General features: G+C 36.5%; 1 protein-coding gene across 1 annotated transcript; it reads left to right on the top strand.

The window, feature by feature from the left end:
• Positions 1-14,839: 14,839 nt before the first annotated feature.
• NAA11 (N-alpha-acetyltransferase 11, NatA catalytic subunit) lies at positions 14,840-15,542 on the top strand (the record flags this gene model as incomplete). The annotated part of the gene is given in 2 exon segments (XM_079710546.1): positions 14,840-15,103; positions 15,105-15,542. Coding segments are annotated over 2 exon segments (702 nt in total).
• Between the last annotated feature and the right edge of the window lie 2,630 nt (positions 15,543-18,172).

Raw genomic sequence — 18,172 nt, 5'->3', positions numbered from 1 at the left:
GTTCTTCCATAAATGTGCTTCTGGTAGTGAGGTCACTGGTAGAAAGATTCATGTTTAGCCCCTAAGAGGCTAGGCCAGATCAGAACTGAATAATGATCAGTAAAAATTGACCTGAGAGATTAAAGACAGCTGAAAAGATATGTCATGCTCAAATTAGGTCAAGCCATTCAGGACTAACCCTGTAAAGAGGACCTGAATCAGTAGGTGCCACGGGTATGTCATCGCTTAAAGGATTGTCAGGGTGGACTAAACAACATTGTTCCAATTATATAACTCTTAAAAAAGTGACTGCTTATAGGTTTTCCTCACTTCCAAACCCTAATTTTGCTCTTCTCACTATGTCTTTTATGATTAACCATGGTTTTATTTTCATTTTTGTTCACTATCAATTTCATTGCTGAAGACTGTCCATATTTCTTTAATGTGGTGACAAGAATTCTTTGCTGAAGCTAAAAAAAAAACAAAAAAAACAAACAAGAATGGAACAAGCTAAGAGAATAACACTGTATTCCATTTTTCCATTTAAAATATGTTACAAAACAGCTTTCAGTTTGAAAAATTTTGACAGTGTATATCCAATTTTTCAACTAACAGATGCACATACATAAAATTATATGATTAAAATTCAGTGTCAGGGGCTTTAGTCATTTAGTTTGGGCAAATTCAACGTACTGGTTCATAATATAACTCTTGAAATATCTATTTAATAATGAGAGAGTGGAGTTTCTATGAAACAGTGATATGGAAGTGCATTTAAAAAGTGTATTTATAGTGCATTTAAGAAGGATATTTTTGTGAATATTTAAAAAAAGAAATTACTATGTTTTATTTTTAAATGAAAAGTGATTTTCTTTTTTTTTTTTTTTGAAATCAATTCATAACGAGATTGAGTGAGCAATACGTGGCTATTCAGTGAAAGAAGAAACCAAGCCACGTCTTTGGACTTCTAGTTCAGAGTTCTTTGTGATAACTTGCAAACACCTGCTTATATTAGCTTAGACTTTCTCGCTTGTGTTATGATAATAAAGTGAATGACATCTGTTTTATTCCGTTCAGGCTGCTATAACAGAATAACATAGGATGGGTGGCTCTAACAGCAAACATTTATTTCTCACAGTTCTGGAGGCTGAGAAGTCTAAAATCAATGTGCCAGCAGATTCAGTATCTGGTGAGGGTCATCCTTTTGGTTCCCGGAGATCTGGCTTCTCACTGTGTCCTCACGTGGGAGAGAGAGAGAGAGAGAGAGAGAGAGAGAGAGAGAGAGAGAGGTTTCTCTGCTCTTTTCTGATAAGGACACTAATTCCATCATGAGGATTCTACCCTCATTCTCTCATCAAACCTAGTTACTTCCCAAAGGCCTCACCTCCAAATACCATCATACTGGGGGTTAGAGTTTTGTGGGGAGACATTTAGTCCATCGCAGTAAAGTGACTGTCATCTAATATATTGTTCTCCAGATAGTACCAAATATATGTCTAAAATATTTTCAGGATAGAGGTGGGTTATGATAATTCTAGGATGGAAATGCAATCCTCCTACAGGGAAACATAGGCTATCCATTGTTCTTACAAATTTAGTGGGATAATTGAGTGTGCGCCACAGAAGCCAAAGACTTTTATCTTTTAATTGACAGAAATACCATATATATCATTTATATAATAACTAAGATCATCCCCAAAGACAGCAATTTGGGAAATCCAGATTCCTTCAGTATAGTGCAGTAATGAGGCATCCAGAATCAGATGAGCTGGGTCTGAGCTTCATTATCTGAGCTCCAACACTGACTGGGTAACCTTAGGCAAATTACTTGGTCTTTCTCTGTCCAGTTTACCAATCTATAAAACAGAGATAATCACAGGATTTATCTCCAGAGTAAGGATTATATGAGATAACCAAGTAAAGAGCTTAGCGCTGCAGACAGTGGTAAGCACTCAATAGATGCTACTATGTATTGCTATTTAGATATGGTGATTCCATCTAACCCAGGAGGCTCGATTTTTAAAATGTGTCAGGGTTAGCTAAGATTCCAGTGTCTTGAGTGGTAGCAGGCATTGTTATTTTTCAGGATCCGTTGACCTTAGGGAAACGTGTTTTCCTTACAGACCCAATACAACCACTAACAAATATTACACATGTAATATTTTTAAAGAAAAAAAAGAAAATATATTTTACCTTTAGCTGGACCTTTTGTTCAAGACAAGACTCTATCAGAAACAATAGCTTTGTTGTAAGACATTTTATTCTAGGAATGGTTTTGAATAGTCAGTAGGGCTCCAGGCTAGTGATTTTGTGGTTAGGTTTCCTGTCTTCCAGGAAGCCCTTGACAAAGGTCACAAACAATTTGCTCATTCCTCTTATTAAAATAAAGATGGAAAGCATTGATGATAACTCTGCCCAGCAGCTAACTTCATCATCTGTAGCGGTTTCAACATATGCTTGTGAGATAATGAAAAATATAGCATTAAACACAGTGGCAGATTGAATCTTGTTTCAGGGTAAATATAGTAAGTCATATTTTTCCCTCTTCATTTCCTCAGAACCTGTTTGGCATTAGACTGTTAATATCATCCCTGATACATGACAAAACCATTGCATAATATACTGCATTTCAGACCAACCTCCACATAAAAGTGAGCAACAGGAAACTATGAACATTAATCGGGCATTCAAAATAATGAAGTGCCTCATGCCAGCCCTCTTTAAAAGCCTTCCACTCTTATAGTTTTGTAGGAATAAACAGTTTTATAAATCTGACACGCTTTTCTGGTCCCATTTAGTGTTATGAAAATGTCATTTTTCTGAGGTACCGTGAATATTAAAAGTTTTTAAAGATATATCTTATAGCCAATAGTAAAAATATTCTATGCCATCTTTATGACATAATCTTTTTTTAAAAGCAAGTTTTGAATCTAAAATACAAGTTTATCAATATTGGGAAGGAAGGATTATTTACACTTTAATCTTCAAGGACTAGGAAAATACATATAATGATTTGGGGCAGCAAATATTTTGTTATGGTAAATATTTGCCTGGGGGAATTACAGCTATTTGAAGACTATATTTTTTATCCAAAAATAATTTAAAATTACCAATAAAAAAACATGTAACCATTAACTTCAAAGAAAAATCTAATAAATTAACAATGGTTCAATTTGTGCTTGTGTTGAGGAGCATATCTCAGGAAAATTCTTTATACACACAATTCCAAAAAAATCTCATATTAAATTAAAATATGATTTAAGAATGAAAGTATTTACTCATCATATTACAATAAAAACTGAATTAGGGGCTGACATTTTACTGATAATTATCCTTTGGTTGGTGACTCTAGTAAAATCTGAGTTTTACCTGCTTTTACATCATAGTTTTTGTCCCCACTTCATATGCCTTGCTATCAGATGTTGAACATGCTGCCTCTCTTTAGTTGTTTCCATTACATCAGAGGTCAGTCTAAGTTCTTCACTCTGGGTTCTCCCACCTATGCTGTTACCATCATGTTCCCCTTTCAAAAGTGACGTTCGGAAGATCATCTTCCCTCTATTGCCTCTGGTTTACAGAAGCAATAAATGGCTCAGCTGCAGCCATTGCTTCAGGATCTAATTAAACAAGGAATTGCAGATGCTGTGGATTTTTTTTTTCCTAATGATACAAGCAACTGCACGGAGCACATATGTTCCTTTTCTATTCTTTGACAAAGACTGCAGAGAACCTGCACTTGCAACAAGCATGGGATGTGGTATGTTCTTAAGTGTTATTCAAGGTCACATGTTTTTAGAAGTAAAAATAACAACAATTAACCAAGTGACTTTATGTAATGTAGCCTGAGATTTAATGTCCTTTATTATTTAATGCTTAAAATTTATCATATGGGTATATTTAGCCCCAATCCACTTTGGATTATGCCTATACGGTCTTTCTTCAGAGCATCCTCCACATGTTTATTTCAGACAATTTTACATTTATCTTTTAATTGTATATTTTTAATAAACTGAAGTATATATGTAACATATATTAAAGCCTTAAAGAATAATAACAAGCAAACACTTGTGAACCCACCACCCAATCTAACAATGATAACATTAGAAATACCACTGACATCTCTTTTTTTTTAAGTATTAATACATTCAGTTCAAAATACTGCCCAATTGTCCTTGTAATTTATTCTTTGACCCATAAGATATTTAGAGATATGCTGTATAGTTTCCAAATATTTGGTTATTTTCCAGTATCTTTTGTTATTTATTTCTGATTTAATTCCATTGTTGTCAGAAATGGAATTGTATAATTTAACCATTCTTAAATGTATTGAGTTGTTTTATGAACCAGAATATGGTTTATTTTGGTAACTGTACCATGTGCACTATAGATTCTGCTATTTGGGGATAAATTATGCCATAAGTTCAATTAGATAGAGTTGGTTGATAGCGCTGTTCAAGTCTTCTATATATCTAGTGATTTGCTGTCTATATGTTTTATCAGTTACTAGAGCAAGACAGTGAAATCTTCAGCTATAATTGAGAATTACTTCTGTTCTATCAGTTTTTGCTTCATGTATTTTGAAGCTCTGTTATTAGTTGTGTAAACCTTTGGAATTGTTCTATCCTGTTGTCCTGTTGATGAATTGATCTTTTATCATCATGAAATGACCTCTTTATCTCTGATAAGTAGTTTTGGTACCTAGTGGGTCATGTTCCCACATATTTTTCTTTTTCTTCAGTGGTATCTTGGTTATTCTGAATCTTTTCATCGTTCATATACATTTAACAAGCATCTTGTCAAATTCCTCAAAGTCCCTATTGAGGTTTTGTTAGAATACCCTTAAAATTTTACATCAATTTGTGAAGACAAGGACAAGGATAAAGGACATCCACCCAAAACATATAGTAAGCATCATATTCAATGGCTAAGCATTAAAACTTTACCTCTAAAATCATAAAGAAAAGATAATGCTTATTATTATTCAACATCATATGGAGGACCTACCCAGCTCAATAAGATATGAAAAGGCAGTACAAAACAGAAGGATTGAAAAGGGGGAAAAGTTGTCATTATTAGTTAAATGACACATTTATCCACAGAGAAAATTTTTTAAAACCTACAAACAAATTACTAAAAAACAATAAGATAATCTAGTGAGTTCACTGAATATGATTAATACATAAAAGTTTTTAGCAAGAAAGATTTAGTAAATGTAATTTTAAAATTATAATATGAGTGATCTAGGAATAAGTCTAACAAATGATGGACAAGAATTTAATAAAGAAAATTATAAAAATTAATTGAAATATAAATTCTAATTGTTACTGAACATGTATAGAAGAGAAACTCTCTTAATGGTGGCTGCATAGATTAAAACCATTTTGAAACAATTCAGCCAAACTCAGAAGAGTTAGAAAACATATAAAGAACTTCTACAATTACAAGAAAATAAACAAGAGACACATTCAAGATTATTCATTTACGGAATTGTTTATGTGGTAGGCAGAATTCTAAAATGGCCCCCAAGATTTCCACTCTCTGGTATCCTGTATAATGCCCTCACCTTAAGAGTGAGCAGAACTTGTGAATATGATGAGATATAACCTCCATGATTAAGTTACATTATATGACAGAGTGGATTTCACAGAAGTAAATAAGGTCTCTGATTAGTTGACTTTGAGTTAATTCAAATGAACGTCACTCTTGGTGGGCCTGACCTAATCAGGGAGCCTTGAAAAGAGGTAGAAAAGATTCAAAACTAAAGACATTACTTTTGCTGGCCTTGAATAAGCAAACTGCCATGTTGTGCAACAGTTCACATGCCAGGGAAAGGTGGGTGGACTCTGAAGCTGAGAAAGGTCTGCAGTTGACAGAGAGCAAGGAATTGGAGACCTTGGTCTAACAAATACAAAGGACTAAATTCTACCAACAACTGAACTAAAGTTGGGAGAGGACCTCTGAGGTGACTGCAGCCCTGACCAACATCTTTATTTTTGCTTTAAGAGATCCTAAGAAAACGAGCTGAGCCAGGCTGCACCGAGACTCCAGACCCACAAAACTATAACAAATTTGTGCTCTTTTAAGTCTTTAAGTTTGTGGTCATTTGTTATGCAGCAATAGAAAAATAACACAGTTTTTAATAGCAAAAAACAACAAAAAACCTTGAAATAACCCAAATCTCCATGGGTGGCAAATGAATTAATAAATTAATTCTTTGTAGTCATGCAATGTTACACTAGACTATGATAAAATTAAATAAAATATACAACATGGCAATGTTACACTAGACTATGATAAAATTAAATAAAATATACCAACATGGATGAGTCTCAAAAGCTTCTTGAGCAAAAAAATTGCAAATCACAAGTATACACACTATGACTTTACTTATATAATTATTAAAATAGGAAAAGTCAAATAATAGGTCATTTAAGGACAGATATTGATGAGGAATGGTTAATACTGTACAAGTCAAGGTTGAGATTACCTCTGGGGGAGAAAGATATTTGAGAGGGTTATAAAAGTGGTTTCAAAGGTATTGGCGTTAGCCTATTTCTTAGGTTCAGCAGTGAGTACATGAGTGTTTATTTTACTATCTATCAAACTGCAGATATGTTATAAACACTTTTATAGTGGAAGATGTATTTCACCATTATGAGTACATAATCCTGTAAAAAGGTCCCCAAATTCTAGAAAGTTAATCTCTTGTCTTCCTAGATTAGAAATTGAATAATAAGTTCATCAAGTGGAAAAAAAATTATGTATGGCTCTCCAACTGCATTTAAATACAGCAACAGCAGTAGCAGCCATGGTTGTAGTCATCTCTTCAACCTAATTAGTGATGGCAGTTGAGGCAGATTAGCAAAGTGAGCCAGGAGACTAGTGACCCAGGTGTCGTCTTTCTTCTGTGCTGTGTGCTTTGCATGTTCAATCTGTGCTGTGTTGGGGAAGTGAAGCCGAGAGAAAACTCAAGTGCTAATAACAGTGAGAGAGAAAGACACAGAGGCAGAAAATTGAGGGAGAGAAAAATTTTAAATATGCTTCACATTTCTTGAATTAATTAAAAGTGAACCATAAACCAGTGTTTAACTTACAGCTTGACTGTGGGTGAATTATTTATCCAGTTGAAACACACAACCTATGTTCATAACATGGAGCTGTTTTGATTACACATCTTGAATGGTGAATCTGGGAAATTACTGTACTAAGGGTCCTGAGAAACTCCATCAAATCTGAACTCATGATTTTTCTGGATGAAATATTAGAAAGTAAGTCAGTTCTCTATTTTTACACTAGTTTTTCCAAATCTAATTTTGCTTCTCCAAAGCTAGTCCTGAATTTGATGACCACAATAGCTAAAGCCAATTATTTGACCTAGAGCTATGACGGGAACTACACTTTGCAGTAAGACTTTGTACAGATGTACCCATGTCTCTTGCACACTCATCACTTATAACAAATTGATGCTAAAACAGTTTTCACAAAGTGTTAATTCTCATAATCAGTTAGAATCACTGTGTATCCCTAAATTATTGGACACTTCTAACACATTCTACTTTCCGAATTAATTGTAACCTAGAGCTACAGAAATGGTTGTAAACAGGGTGGTACTGTTTATATGTTACTGTTGAGGCTTGAGAAAGATAGCAAATTGTTTGCTACCAGGACTTTTCACTAACACTGAGGAAAAGAGAATCCACCAGTTTTCCCCTTTTGGTGCAAATATTTTAAGAGTTATTACTGTTAGGTTAGAAGAAATGATTTTCATTTAGTGAATTTCAGCTTAATATCACAGTATCATGTCACCACATCTTCCCTCTCCTCTTTGATTCCCACCAGCCCACTCCAACAACAGCCAAATTCATCTGTGCTAGACTAACAGTCACAGAACTTTAGAACTAGAAAAGATTCAAGCTATCGTGTGGTTCAACCCAACAATAAAACCACATTTGGCATGGTTGTTAAATGAAATTTCTTTTTGAAAGAAACACTAGAAAAACAAAACTGACTTTTCCCCATAGACAATTATTGAGAAGTTTTATTAGCTCTTTGAATTTGAGAAAGAAGTCACTCTTTAAGTGGCTGAATTCTGCGCGCACACACACACACAAAATAATAATTAAATCAGCTACTTTCAAAGTGACAGGACCATGCAGCATGGAGATTATAAAGCAACAGCATTTATAAATGTTGGCAACTAGTTGCACACCAGGAAACCAAAAGCAATTTATGTAGGAATTTGGCATCCTCAGTTCTCTCTAAAATTCCATGACTAATTTCTCAAGTAGCTTTATTTCTCTCACTTAATCACTCTACTTCTTACTTCACAATACGATGAGAGCATTTGGTTGCATCCAATGCTCCAAAGAGATCATGGAATAAAATATGTCAGTGAGGTTTTTTAAAAAGGCTGATTCTGTAACTAACAATGGAAAAAATGAGAAGATTTATATGGAAAAATGTGAGATAAATTAGTTTTTCCTCTTGTGTCCTTTCAAAACCTAGAGACTATTGTTCCCTTGCTTTTTTGTCATTCCAGTACTACTTTTCTAATTATTTTGAAACATATTCAAAATGTCTACCATTCTGCGTCTGCTATATTTCCTTCACCTTGCCCCCAATTTTTGTTCTTATCAATATATTTATCAGTCAGCACTTTCAGGACTTCAAGATAACTTCTTCCATTAAAAAAATTTATATTTGATAATAATAATAGTCCTTTGCATGAAGCTCTTATATACATTATCCCATTTCATTCTCAAAACAAAGTAGCAGGATTGATATTTAGATTTCTATCCTCTAGAGGAGAAAATAAAAATCCCCCAAAAGATAAGTGGTCTGCCCAAGATCACAGCTAAATAAATATTTGAACCAAGAATGGAAGTCAAATTTCTTTTCACTATGCCCAGCATGATTTCTTAAAGAGCTCTTCTCTTCAGATGAATCAGCTAGTCTCTGGTCATCACTCCTTCTCTATTGCCATCTTCACTCCTACTTCTACTTCCATGCAATGATGTTTAGGAGCTTGCATACAAATTGCTTCTGACATAATACTAACTACAAGTGACTTCTGACAATCTCCACAACCCTTATAGTTCTTGACTTCCTATTGGTACTTAGAAACAACTGGGACACTTACATGGTAATAATATGGAACTGATGGAACAGGTTTCTGGTACCTCTGCCAGCAGGAATTCAATTAGTCTAAAGAGGTCTTCCCTTCTCATACCTGAGAATAGTGAATCCATGACTATCTCTGAATATTTTGTCTTATTATCATTCTAAGTGGCTGCAGTATTTAGGTTCTGTATCTGGGTCCTCTGAGAAAAATAACATAACATTTTAATTTACATTAAAAACATAGTCAATTACTATAATTTCTATCAGTCGGGGACCAGCTAGCAAACCCCTCCAGGTAATTTAAACTGAGGAAATTTAATACATGGGTAATGACTGATGGAAGAGCTGAGAAGCCAACAGGGGATGGTGAAGCAACCAAAAGATTAGCAATGGAAAGAAACCACTACCACTTCTAGGGCTGGAGGGACAAAGGAGAAAGTCTTATTACCAGAGACTAGAAGCCATGATTACCGGGTGGGAAAGCAGAGGCTGTCTAGTGGGGAGCTAAAAGCACAGTGGAAACGAGCCACTGCAGGAAGATGCCACCCAAGGATAAGCTAGTAAGGGAGAAATACCCTGCCTCCTCCCATTCTTCATCTCTCCCACCTCCCTTCCCCCACCCCCTCGCAGGCCTCCTATGGAGCAAATCTACCTGGAAGCTAGATGGAAAGTAAGTCTGAGACACATAGTTTATGGGTGAGGCGTCGAAAATGAATATTAGTACAATAGCCAATGACCAACTCACTTCCCAGGCATAAAAGAGAAATCTAGAGCTGTAAACTGATTGCTAAATTATGTTCAATTTACTTTTCTTTTATATAATGAAAATGATCTGCACATCTCTGAGTAGCCTAGACATTATAGCACTTGGTACATAATGTCGTTGGTTAGGGAAAATAATGTTAAGTATAGAAAGTGATGCAGCATAAGTACCATCATACTTTCTCATTACATACTTTAGCAACAATAATGGATATCATTACATAAAAATATGTACTATAATCATACAATTTATTTGGACTGCATAAAGAAAGGATTTGCTTAGCCTGTCTTAATATATTTACACCTCTAATTACATATCCATTATATAAGCATCCATTCAAGACCTACTATGAGGCATACAATTTGCTAGTCCTTAGGGAAAAAATACTATTTTCATAAGACAGGGTCATATTCTCAAGAACCAAAGAAGATAGGAATTAAGAATAAAGTAAATGAAACACATAAAACATAGATATGACTGAGAGGAGCACACAAATAAGAAAGTAATTCATTTTTCCAGGGGGATAGGAGCCAAAAAAGACTACATAAAAAAGAGGATATTTGAACCAAATCTGAAAAGATAAGGAAGAATCAAAGCAAATGCTATGTTTCTCTGAAGCCTTCCCAGGCTCTTCTCCCATACACACAATGATCATTACAAGCATTGCTTACATATCACATTCTGGATCAATTACAATGCTGAATCATCCGCTTACTTCAAGAACATGTTTAAAAAGAATCCCTCACATTTCTATCCACTAGACATTGCAAGAAACCTAGCAGAGATATTCTTAATTTTAAAGATCCTCCAGCATAGCATGCTATGGTGTTACCTTCTTTTTCTGCCATTCCCAATACTGTCCCCTTGCTATCCTGATCCTGCTTGATATATACTACTGAATATTTTATAGCAGTGGATCTTTGTTCTAATTTGTTTTCTTTTCCAGTACAACCCAAGAGCCATATAGACCTGCAATTCACATTGACCCAAATTCCTTGAGACTATATTGAAAGATTTTCTTTGAACTCCCACATTTGGAAAGGAATTTAGATAACATTTTATATATTGGAAACTTCGCCCTTATCCAAGATGTTGATGACCTTCTCTTAGCCACTCCTTCACTGAAAGATGAGATATCTAAATGTTATGACTTGTGTAGACCATATGTTACAAAGCTTCTAAAAAATATATATGGTGATGCCTGTCTCAGATTCATTACTTGGGACATTACATACCTATACCAATAAAAGTGAGGTCATCTTCTAGGATAAAAACCAGTCTCAGTGTCCCAAGGTCCACTTAAATTTCACAAGTGTCCACCCTCTTGGGCTTAGCTAGCTACAACTTACATAGCATATTGGATATGCTTCTAATCCAGAGCTTCTATTGCATCCAATTTAAACAAACATCCCAGAGCCATGACCTTTGTCACAAGAAGCCAAATAGTCTTCTTTTCTTCTTTAAACAAACCTTGTAGAGAACCCTAGCACTAAATCTTCTTGGTAACAATAAGCCTATATATTTTTACATTGTGAGGAAAAAGAAACTATTTTATGTGTGAACACAGATTCATGAAAACAGAGAATGGTCCACTCCTTAGTATGAGTCAGTTCTGCCCTGACCTCCCTGACTATAGCTATTCCCCACACAGTCACAGCACTCCTAAAGACACAATCACATTCTAATATTAGCCTAACAAAATATGCAATTTTATTCTTCTCTGCAAACAGAGAAGGCTGGGCTCATTCTGTTTGCTCCCATTTCAATGCGAGGGGAGTTTCATAACTGTCTTACAGCCCCTGTCTACTGTTCAAATCCAGTATTAACTTCAAAAACTTTTTTTTTTCAAAATTACCGACCTCATATTTTATGTAGATTTGCCCTGTTGGTGGACAGAAAAAAAGGTGGGTTTGGAATATGCAGCAACATGAGAACGTAGAAAATTCTTCTTTGTTGTCTATTCTTGTTTACCCACATGACTGAATTTATAATTTTTGGTCTTATTTATGACTATGGACAATGCAGGAAACAATGAGAGTTCATCACCTCAGTAGGTATAAAAAATGTTTATTTGTTCATTCATTGATGATCCCTTATACATTATCATATAGCTGTCATAAAGTGTTTTGCTCTCTAAAAGACTTAGGCATGGAAATGCTTTGGTTCCCACTACAGCCAAAGTAACTGCCATTTTCTCTTTCTGGGTCCATCTAGGTGCCTCTGAAAACTCTTTCTGTTTTGCCTTACTCTAAGATTAGTCCTCAGATTCAGGATTAAACAGAATCAAACAAACAAAACTTACTAATAGGGTGACTCTTTTTCCCAAATTTGTACAGGCCCAAGGATCTTCTTCATCTTGCTCTCATGGCCTATGGAATGAAAAAGGTAAACAAAAGTGATGACAACATAAATGACAGATACATAATTGATATGTGAGTTTTGAGTTTTTCTAAGTTGGTCTATTTTGTCACACCTGCCTCATTTGTCAAGCCTACACTTTAGGAAGTCCAGTAAAGATACACTGTTCTATAGAAGACCACAATGAAATCAAATTCTGATAGTCCATGCTTTTGAAAGAAGAACCTATAATAGAAGAACCAAATGACTTTCTGGATTAAGTTTTTAGAGCCATGTCATCTCAAAACATATATCCTTGCCCATGGAGTAACGTTTAACATAAAACAGAAATTTCTGAATGGAAATAATACTGGGAAATAACTTTTTCAATGTATAGAGTCAATCAAAACATCAAGGATATAAAGTCTTATCTTAAATCTTATTAATGAAAACACAACTAGGTGTTAAATTACAACAAAAAATAGTGGCTTTTCAAGCTATGTTACACAAATCACATGGCTGTAGACTACTTCAGCTAGTAAATAAGTGTGTAACCTTATTGGAAAGAAGGCTGCACCCATTTTCTACATGAGTTAGAGTATAACCATGACCTAGCTAATGATACAAGAAAAGAGACTATCTAATCACAACAGTTAATTTTGGTGTGTGAGTTTCCAGGTAATGATATGACAGGAAATGGGAAAGGAAGACTGTATAAGATACATAGATAATTCTAAGGCTTACAGTCAGGTTACATGCAAGTGGTATTAATAAAATATGACTTCTTTGCACTATTAAAGAAATACCACATATTTTGCTATATCAAGGTGGTATAAAGTTTTTACAATGTATCTAGAAATGTAATTTAGGATTTATGACAAAGGCAAGAATGCAATACAGCGGAGGAAAGGTGATTTTTTTCAATAAATGGTGCTAGATGGTTAGAATATCCATGGAAGCAAAAACAGCTGAACCTCTACCTCACAACATATACAAAAATAAATTCCAACAGGTTGCATATGTAAACATAAAATGTAGAACAATAAAGGTTTCCGGAGAAAACATAGAAGAATGTCTCTGTGACCCTGGAGTTAGCAAAGATTTCTTAAACAGGACACAAAAAAGCATTAACCATGAAATGTAAAAAAGCGGACAACTGGACTATGTTAAAATTCCCACTTGGTGTCAGAAATAACCATTAAGAGAATGAAAAATCAACCAGTAAGGGAGGATGCTAGTCACTATAAATATATCTGACAGAAGAGTCATATTCAGAATATATATATTTTAAAAACTCTTAAATATCAATGAGAAAAATACACACAACCCAATAGAAAAATGAACAAAAGACTTGAACAATCACTTCATAAAAAAAGAATTTAGAATGGCTAATAAGCATGTAAAAGAAGGTGCTCAACTTCATTAGAGACATGCAAAATAAAACCACAATATAATACTACCATTCTCCCCCACCTCCCCACCTTGGCTAAAATGAAAAAGATGAGAAATACCAAATGTTGATGAAAATGTGCAGCAACCATTTTGGAAAACAGCTTGGCAGTATTTACATAAAAGTTGAATATGACGTTATGTTTTGACCCAGTAATTCTAATCCTAGATAAATATGCATGCGTCAACAAAAACATGCTCCAGAACATTTCACTACACTATTCCTACTATTCCTAAATTAAAAATAATACAAATGGCCAACAACAGTCGAATGGGTGAATAAGTTGTGATATGTTTAGGCAATGGAATATCAAACAGGAAAGAGTATAAAGAATTCCCAACTACACACAACAAGGTAGCTGAAACAAGTATCGAGTGAAAAAAAAAAAAAAGACACAAAAACAGTGTATGCATTATGATTCCATGTATATAAAGACTGTTAGAAATCTAGGTCACAGTTACTCTTGGGACATGGGGCAAGGAGGACTGGAAGGGGGCATCAAGGGGGGCTTCTGGGGTCCTCGCAGTGTTCTAGTTCTTGCTCTAAACTCCGGTTACATGGGTTTATACAGTTCGTGAACATTTATACAGATGTATCCAAATTAAAAAGTTACAATTGAGGGCTTCCCTGGTGGTGCAGTGGTTGACAGTCCGCCTGCCGATGCAGGGGACACGGGTTCATGCCCCGGTCCAGGAGGATCCCACATGCCGCGGAGCGGCTGGACCCGTGAGCCATGGCTGCTGAGCCTGCACGTCCGGAGCCTGTGCTCCGCAACGGGAGAGGCCACAACAGTGAGAGGCCCGCGTATGGCAAAAAAAAAAAAAAAAAAGGTTACAATTGAAACAAATAAAAGAATAATGACAACAATTGATCAAACATTGTATTAAAACCATTGAGAGCATAATGAACTCCACTGCCCCACCCCCTCAGCCATGCGCGAGAACACGCACAATGAAGTGAAAACCTCATTGGCTGGGACTAGGTGGACACTTCCGGAAGCCATATCTTAGCACCGCCCCTTCCATCTGCTGGTTATCCTGCCTTCCCGCCATCCAGCTTCCACGCCATCTGGCCTCGCAGCATCGTCCCCCCTGGACTCAAGCCCCCGAGGCAAACAGTGTCGCTTGTGCTTGGCGGTACCCTCTCTCCCAGTCTCTGCCCTCAGAGCCGGCTCGCTACCCGCCGCCATTATGAACATCCACAGTGCTCGGCCAGACGACCTGGTGAACCTGCAACCCTGCAACCTCCTTTGCCTTCCGGAGAACTACCAGATGAAATACTATTTCTACCATGGCCTTTCCAGACCCCAGCTCTCTTACATTGCTGAGGATGAGGACGGGAAGATTGTGGGCTACGTCCTGGCCAAAATGGAGGAGGACCCAGATGATGTCCCCCACGGACATATCACCTCCCTGGCTGTGAAGCGTTCACACCGGTGCCTCGGCCTGGCCCAGAAAGCTGATGGACCAGGCCTCCCGGGCCATGATAGAGAACTTTAATGCCAAGTATGTGTCCCTGCATGTCAGGAAGAGTAACCGGGCAGCCTTGCACCTCTATTCTAATGCTCTCAACTTTCAGGTTAGTGAGGTGGAACCCAAATACTGTGCAGATGGAGAAGATGCTTATGCTATGAAACCAGGTCTGTCGCAGATGGCAGATGAGTTAAGGAGGCAGCTGGAGCTGAAGGAGAAGGGCAGGTATGTTGTACTGGGCTCCAGGGAGAACCAGGAGGTCCAGGGCAGCACACTTCCTGGTTCCAAAGAGCCCTGTCAAGAGAAGAACCCGGCCGCTGACGATACTGGCAGTGACAGCAAGGAACCCAGCAAGTCCACAGAAAGCCCCCGTGCCCAGGACAGCTCAGAAGACACACTCCACCTCCTAGAGCCTGCTTAAGGTACGTATTCTCTCTTCCCTGACCTAGTCCCTATCTCCCCTAAATTCCTGCACCATACCTGGGTCAGCCCAATCCCATCCCATTCTTGCCCTGATGGGTTTCACTGTGAAAGCCACATGTTGACCTTGGGCAGGAGTGTAGAGTGGATTGGGGCAAACTCATTGCTCACTATTGGAAGTTAATAGGACTCCATGCTGAAAGTAGATTAAATTCAGTAAAAGGAACAAGCATTTATCCTGCCTTTTCGGTATGAATTGTATTTCAGGGTATCCACATAGTCACTGAAAGAAATTTCTTTTTTATAGAATGACAGCTAATAAAGACAGAAAGAATGACAGAATTATAAAATTAACATTTTGCAACTCTTGAAATAATAGATCTAGCCAATTGTCGTCAATGACTAATACCGTTAGGTGAAAGTTGGAGCAGTTTGCAACGATGGATCAGACTGGCAACTCTTGAAGTCACTGGTCAAGTGTAACATCACTACAAAGGAGACAAATATTATGTGCCTCCAAATGCAATGGGAAGTACACAGTGACACCTATGAAATATTCTTGCCAAAAGAAAATTTTGTATGTGTATAAAATTTATCTTGAATTCAAACAAGGCCCTAGATCTAACTACCATTTTTATTAAAATAATAATGATAATAATAATAGAGGGACATGTTAAGCTACAGTCAGCCATATCCAGAATGAGAGAATTTCTACAGAACAAATGACCTGGTATCTTCAACAAATAAATGTCATTTTTTAAAGAGGGAGGAGGAATTTATCTATTAAACTTTAGAGATATGTTGACCAAACACAACCATTGTGGAGACTGTTTGACTTAAACAAACCAAATATAAGACATTTTGAGATGACCAGGCAAAATTTGAACATGGACTGTATATGCTATTAAGGAATTGTTAATAATTTTGTTAAGTGAGCTAAATGGTATTGTAGTATTATGTTAAAAAAATTCTTATCTGTTAGAGATATATATTGAAATAGAGTTGAAAGAATATGAGGCCTAGAATTTACTTTAAAATAATCCAGCCAAAAAAAAAAAAAAATACTCCAGGGCTTCCCTGGTGGTGCAGTGGTTGAGAGTCTGCCTGCCGATGCAGGGGACACGGGTTCGTGCCCTGGTCCAGGAAGATCCCACATGCCGCGGCTGGGCCCATGAGCCATGGCCACTGAGCCTGCACGTCCGGAGCCTGTGCTCCACAACGGGAGGGGCCACAGCAGTGAGAGGCCCACATACCGCAAAAAAAAAAAAAAAAAAAAATACTCTAGCAAAAAAAGGTCAGGGCAGGGGGAATAGATAAAATAAGAATGGCAACATGTATAATTGTTGAAGTTGGATAATGGGTACTTGGGGGGTTCATTATGCTGTTCTTCACTCTTGAATGTATGAAAATCAACATGAAAAGTCAAAGAACAAAAACAATTATGGTTCTTCCGACTACACCCTAATACTAATACTAAGCAGACACTGAAAAGTAGTTTTAAAAGACTATTTAATTTCCCTTAGGCTCAGTGTAGAAGCTTTAAGTTCCAAACCTACTCACCTTACGCTTACATATGAAAAAGGCAGCGACTTTCTCATAACAAAGTCCAGTCATGAGTGACACACACTGCATATAATTAAAATAAATGCTGTTTGATTAATTTACTCGTTCATAAAAATGTGTATATGCCTGGCATGAGGCTTGGCGCTTGGTATACACCAGTGATTAGGACAGGCTGATGTTTACATTATACAGCATCTTATCTTCGTGGTTATTGGCTTCTCTTCAGTTGTTACACTCTACCTGAGTAAGATTTTAAGTAAATGAAGATAATTGGAGATTGCTTTAACACTGTATATATATATAGTTTTATATATTATATATATATAATTTGATGAATTCAAAAGCACTTAATATCTGATACGAGAAACAAAAATAACTGTCACCCTAGTAGGGGAAAAGAAGATAATAAATAATAGTAAGAAAATTATTGTGTGGCAGTTATATTACTGTAATTGAACTTTATTTCTAAGATGAAGGAGCTGTTCCTTGTACTTAGCAAAACTGTCCTTCCATGTTGGTATCCTCTGAGGCAGCTTCTCTGGCTCCATCTAATCTTTGGTCCTCACTAGTCCCTTCTGGGTCCTTTCCAATCAGAGGCCTCTTCAGGTCTCGGGTGCTCTCTGCCATGTTTGGGCCATTTTGGTAGCAAGGGTATTAGTGTGCCTAGGCTAGTTGTCCTAAAAATTAACCTCCAAATCTCAATAACTTAATACAATAGCAGCTAATTTCTCACATCACAGTCCAATATGAGTCAGCAGTGTGGTGGGGATGTGAAGGAGAGAGGAAAAGAAGGGCCCTCCTCCATGAAATCATTCAGGACTCCATCTGTTCCTTAGCCCTCTTTGGCAATCCGGTGAAGCCTAAGGACTCCTCAGAAAATTGTCTTTTAGTGGCATGAGTATCTGTGAGGTCACAAAGGAAACCAATTTTATTGAAATACTGTTACCAAATTATTTTATAATAAACTTATGTTATATATGTGCCTTTTTATTAGCATATGTAATAAAAAATCTAGCAGTGGGTTTAATACTGTTACTTAAAAACAAATTGAGTGTAAATTGAGTGTAA

The sequence above is a fragment of the Hyperoodon ampullatus genome, assembly GCF_949752795.1.
Source record: "Hyperoodon ampullatus genome assembly, chromosome: 1".
NCBI lineage: Eukaryota > Metazoa > Chordata > Mammalia > Artiodactyla > Ziphiidae > Hyperoodon > Hyperoodon ampullatus.
This window is presented reverse-complemented; position numbering and strand designations above follow the sequence as displayed.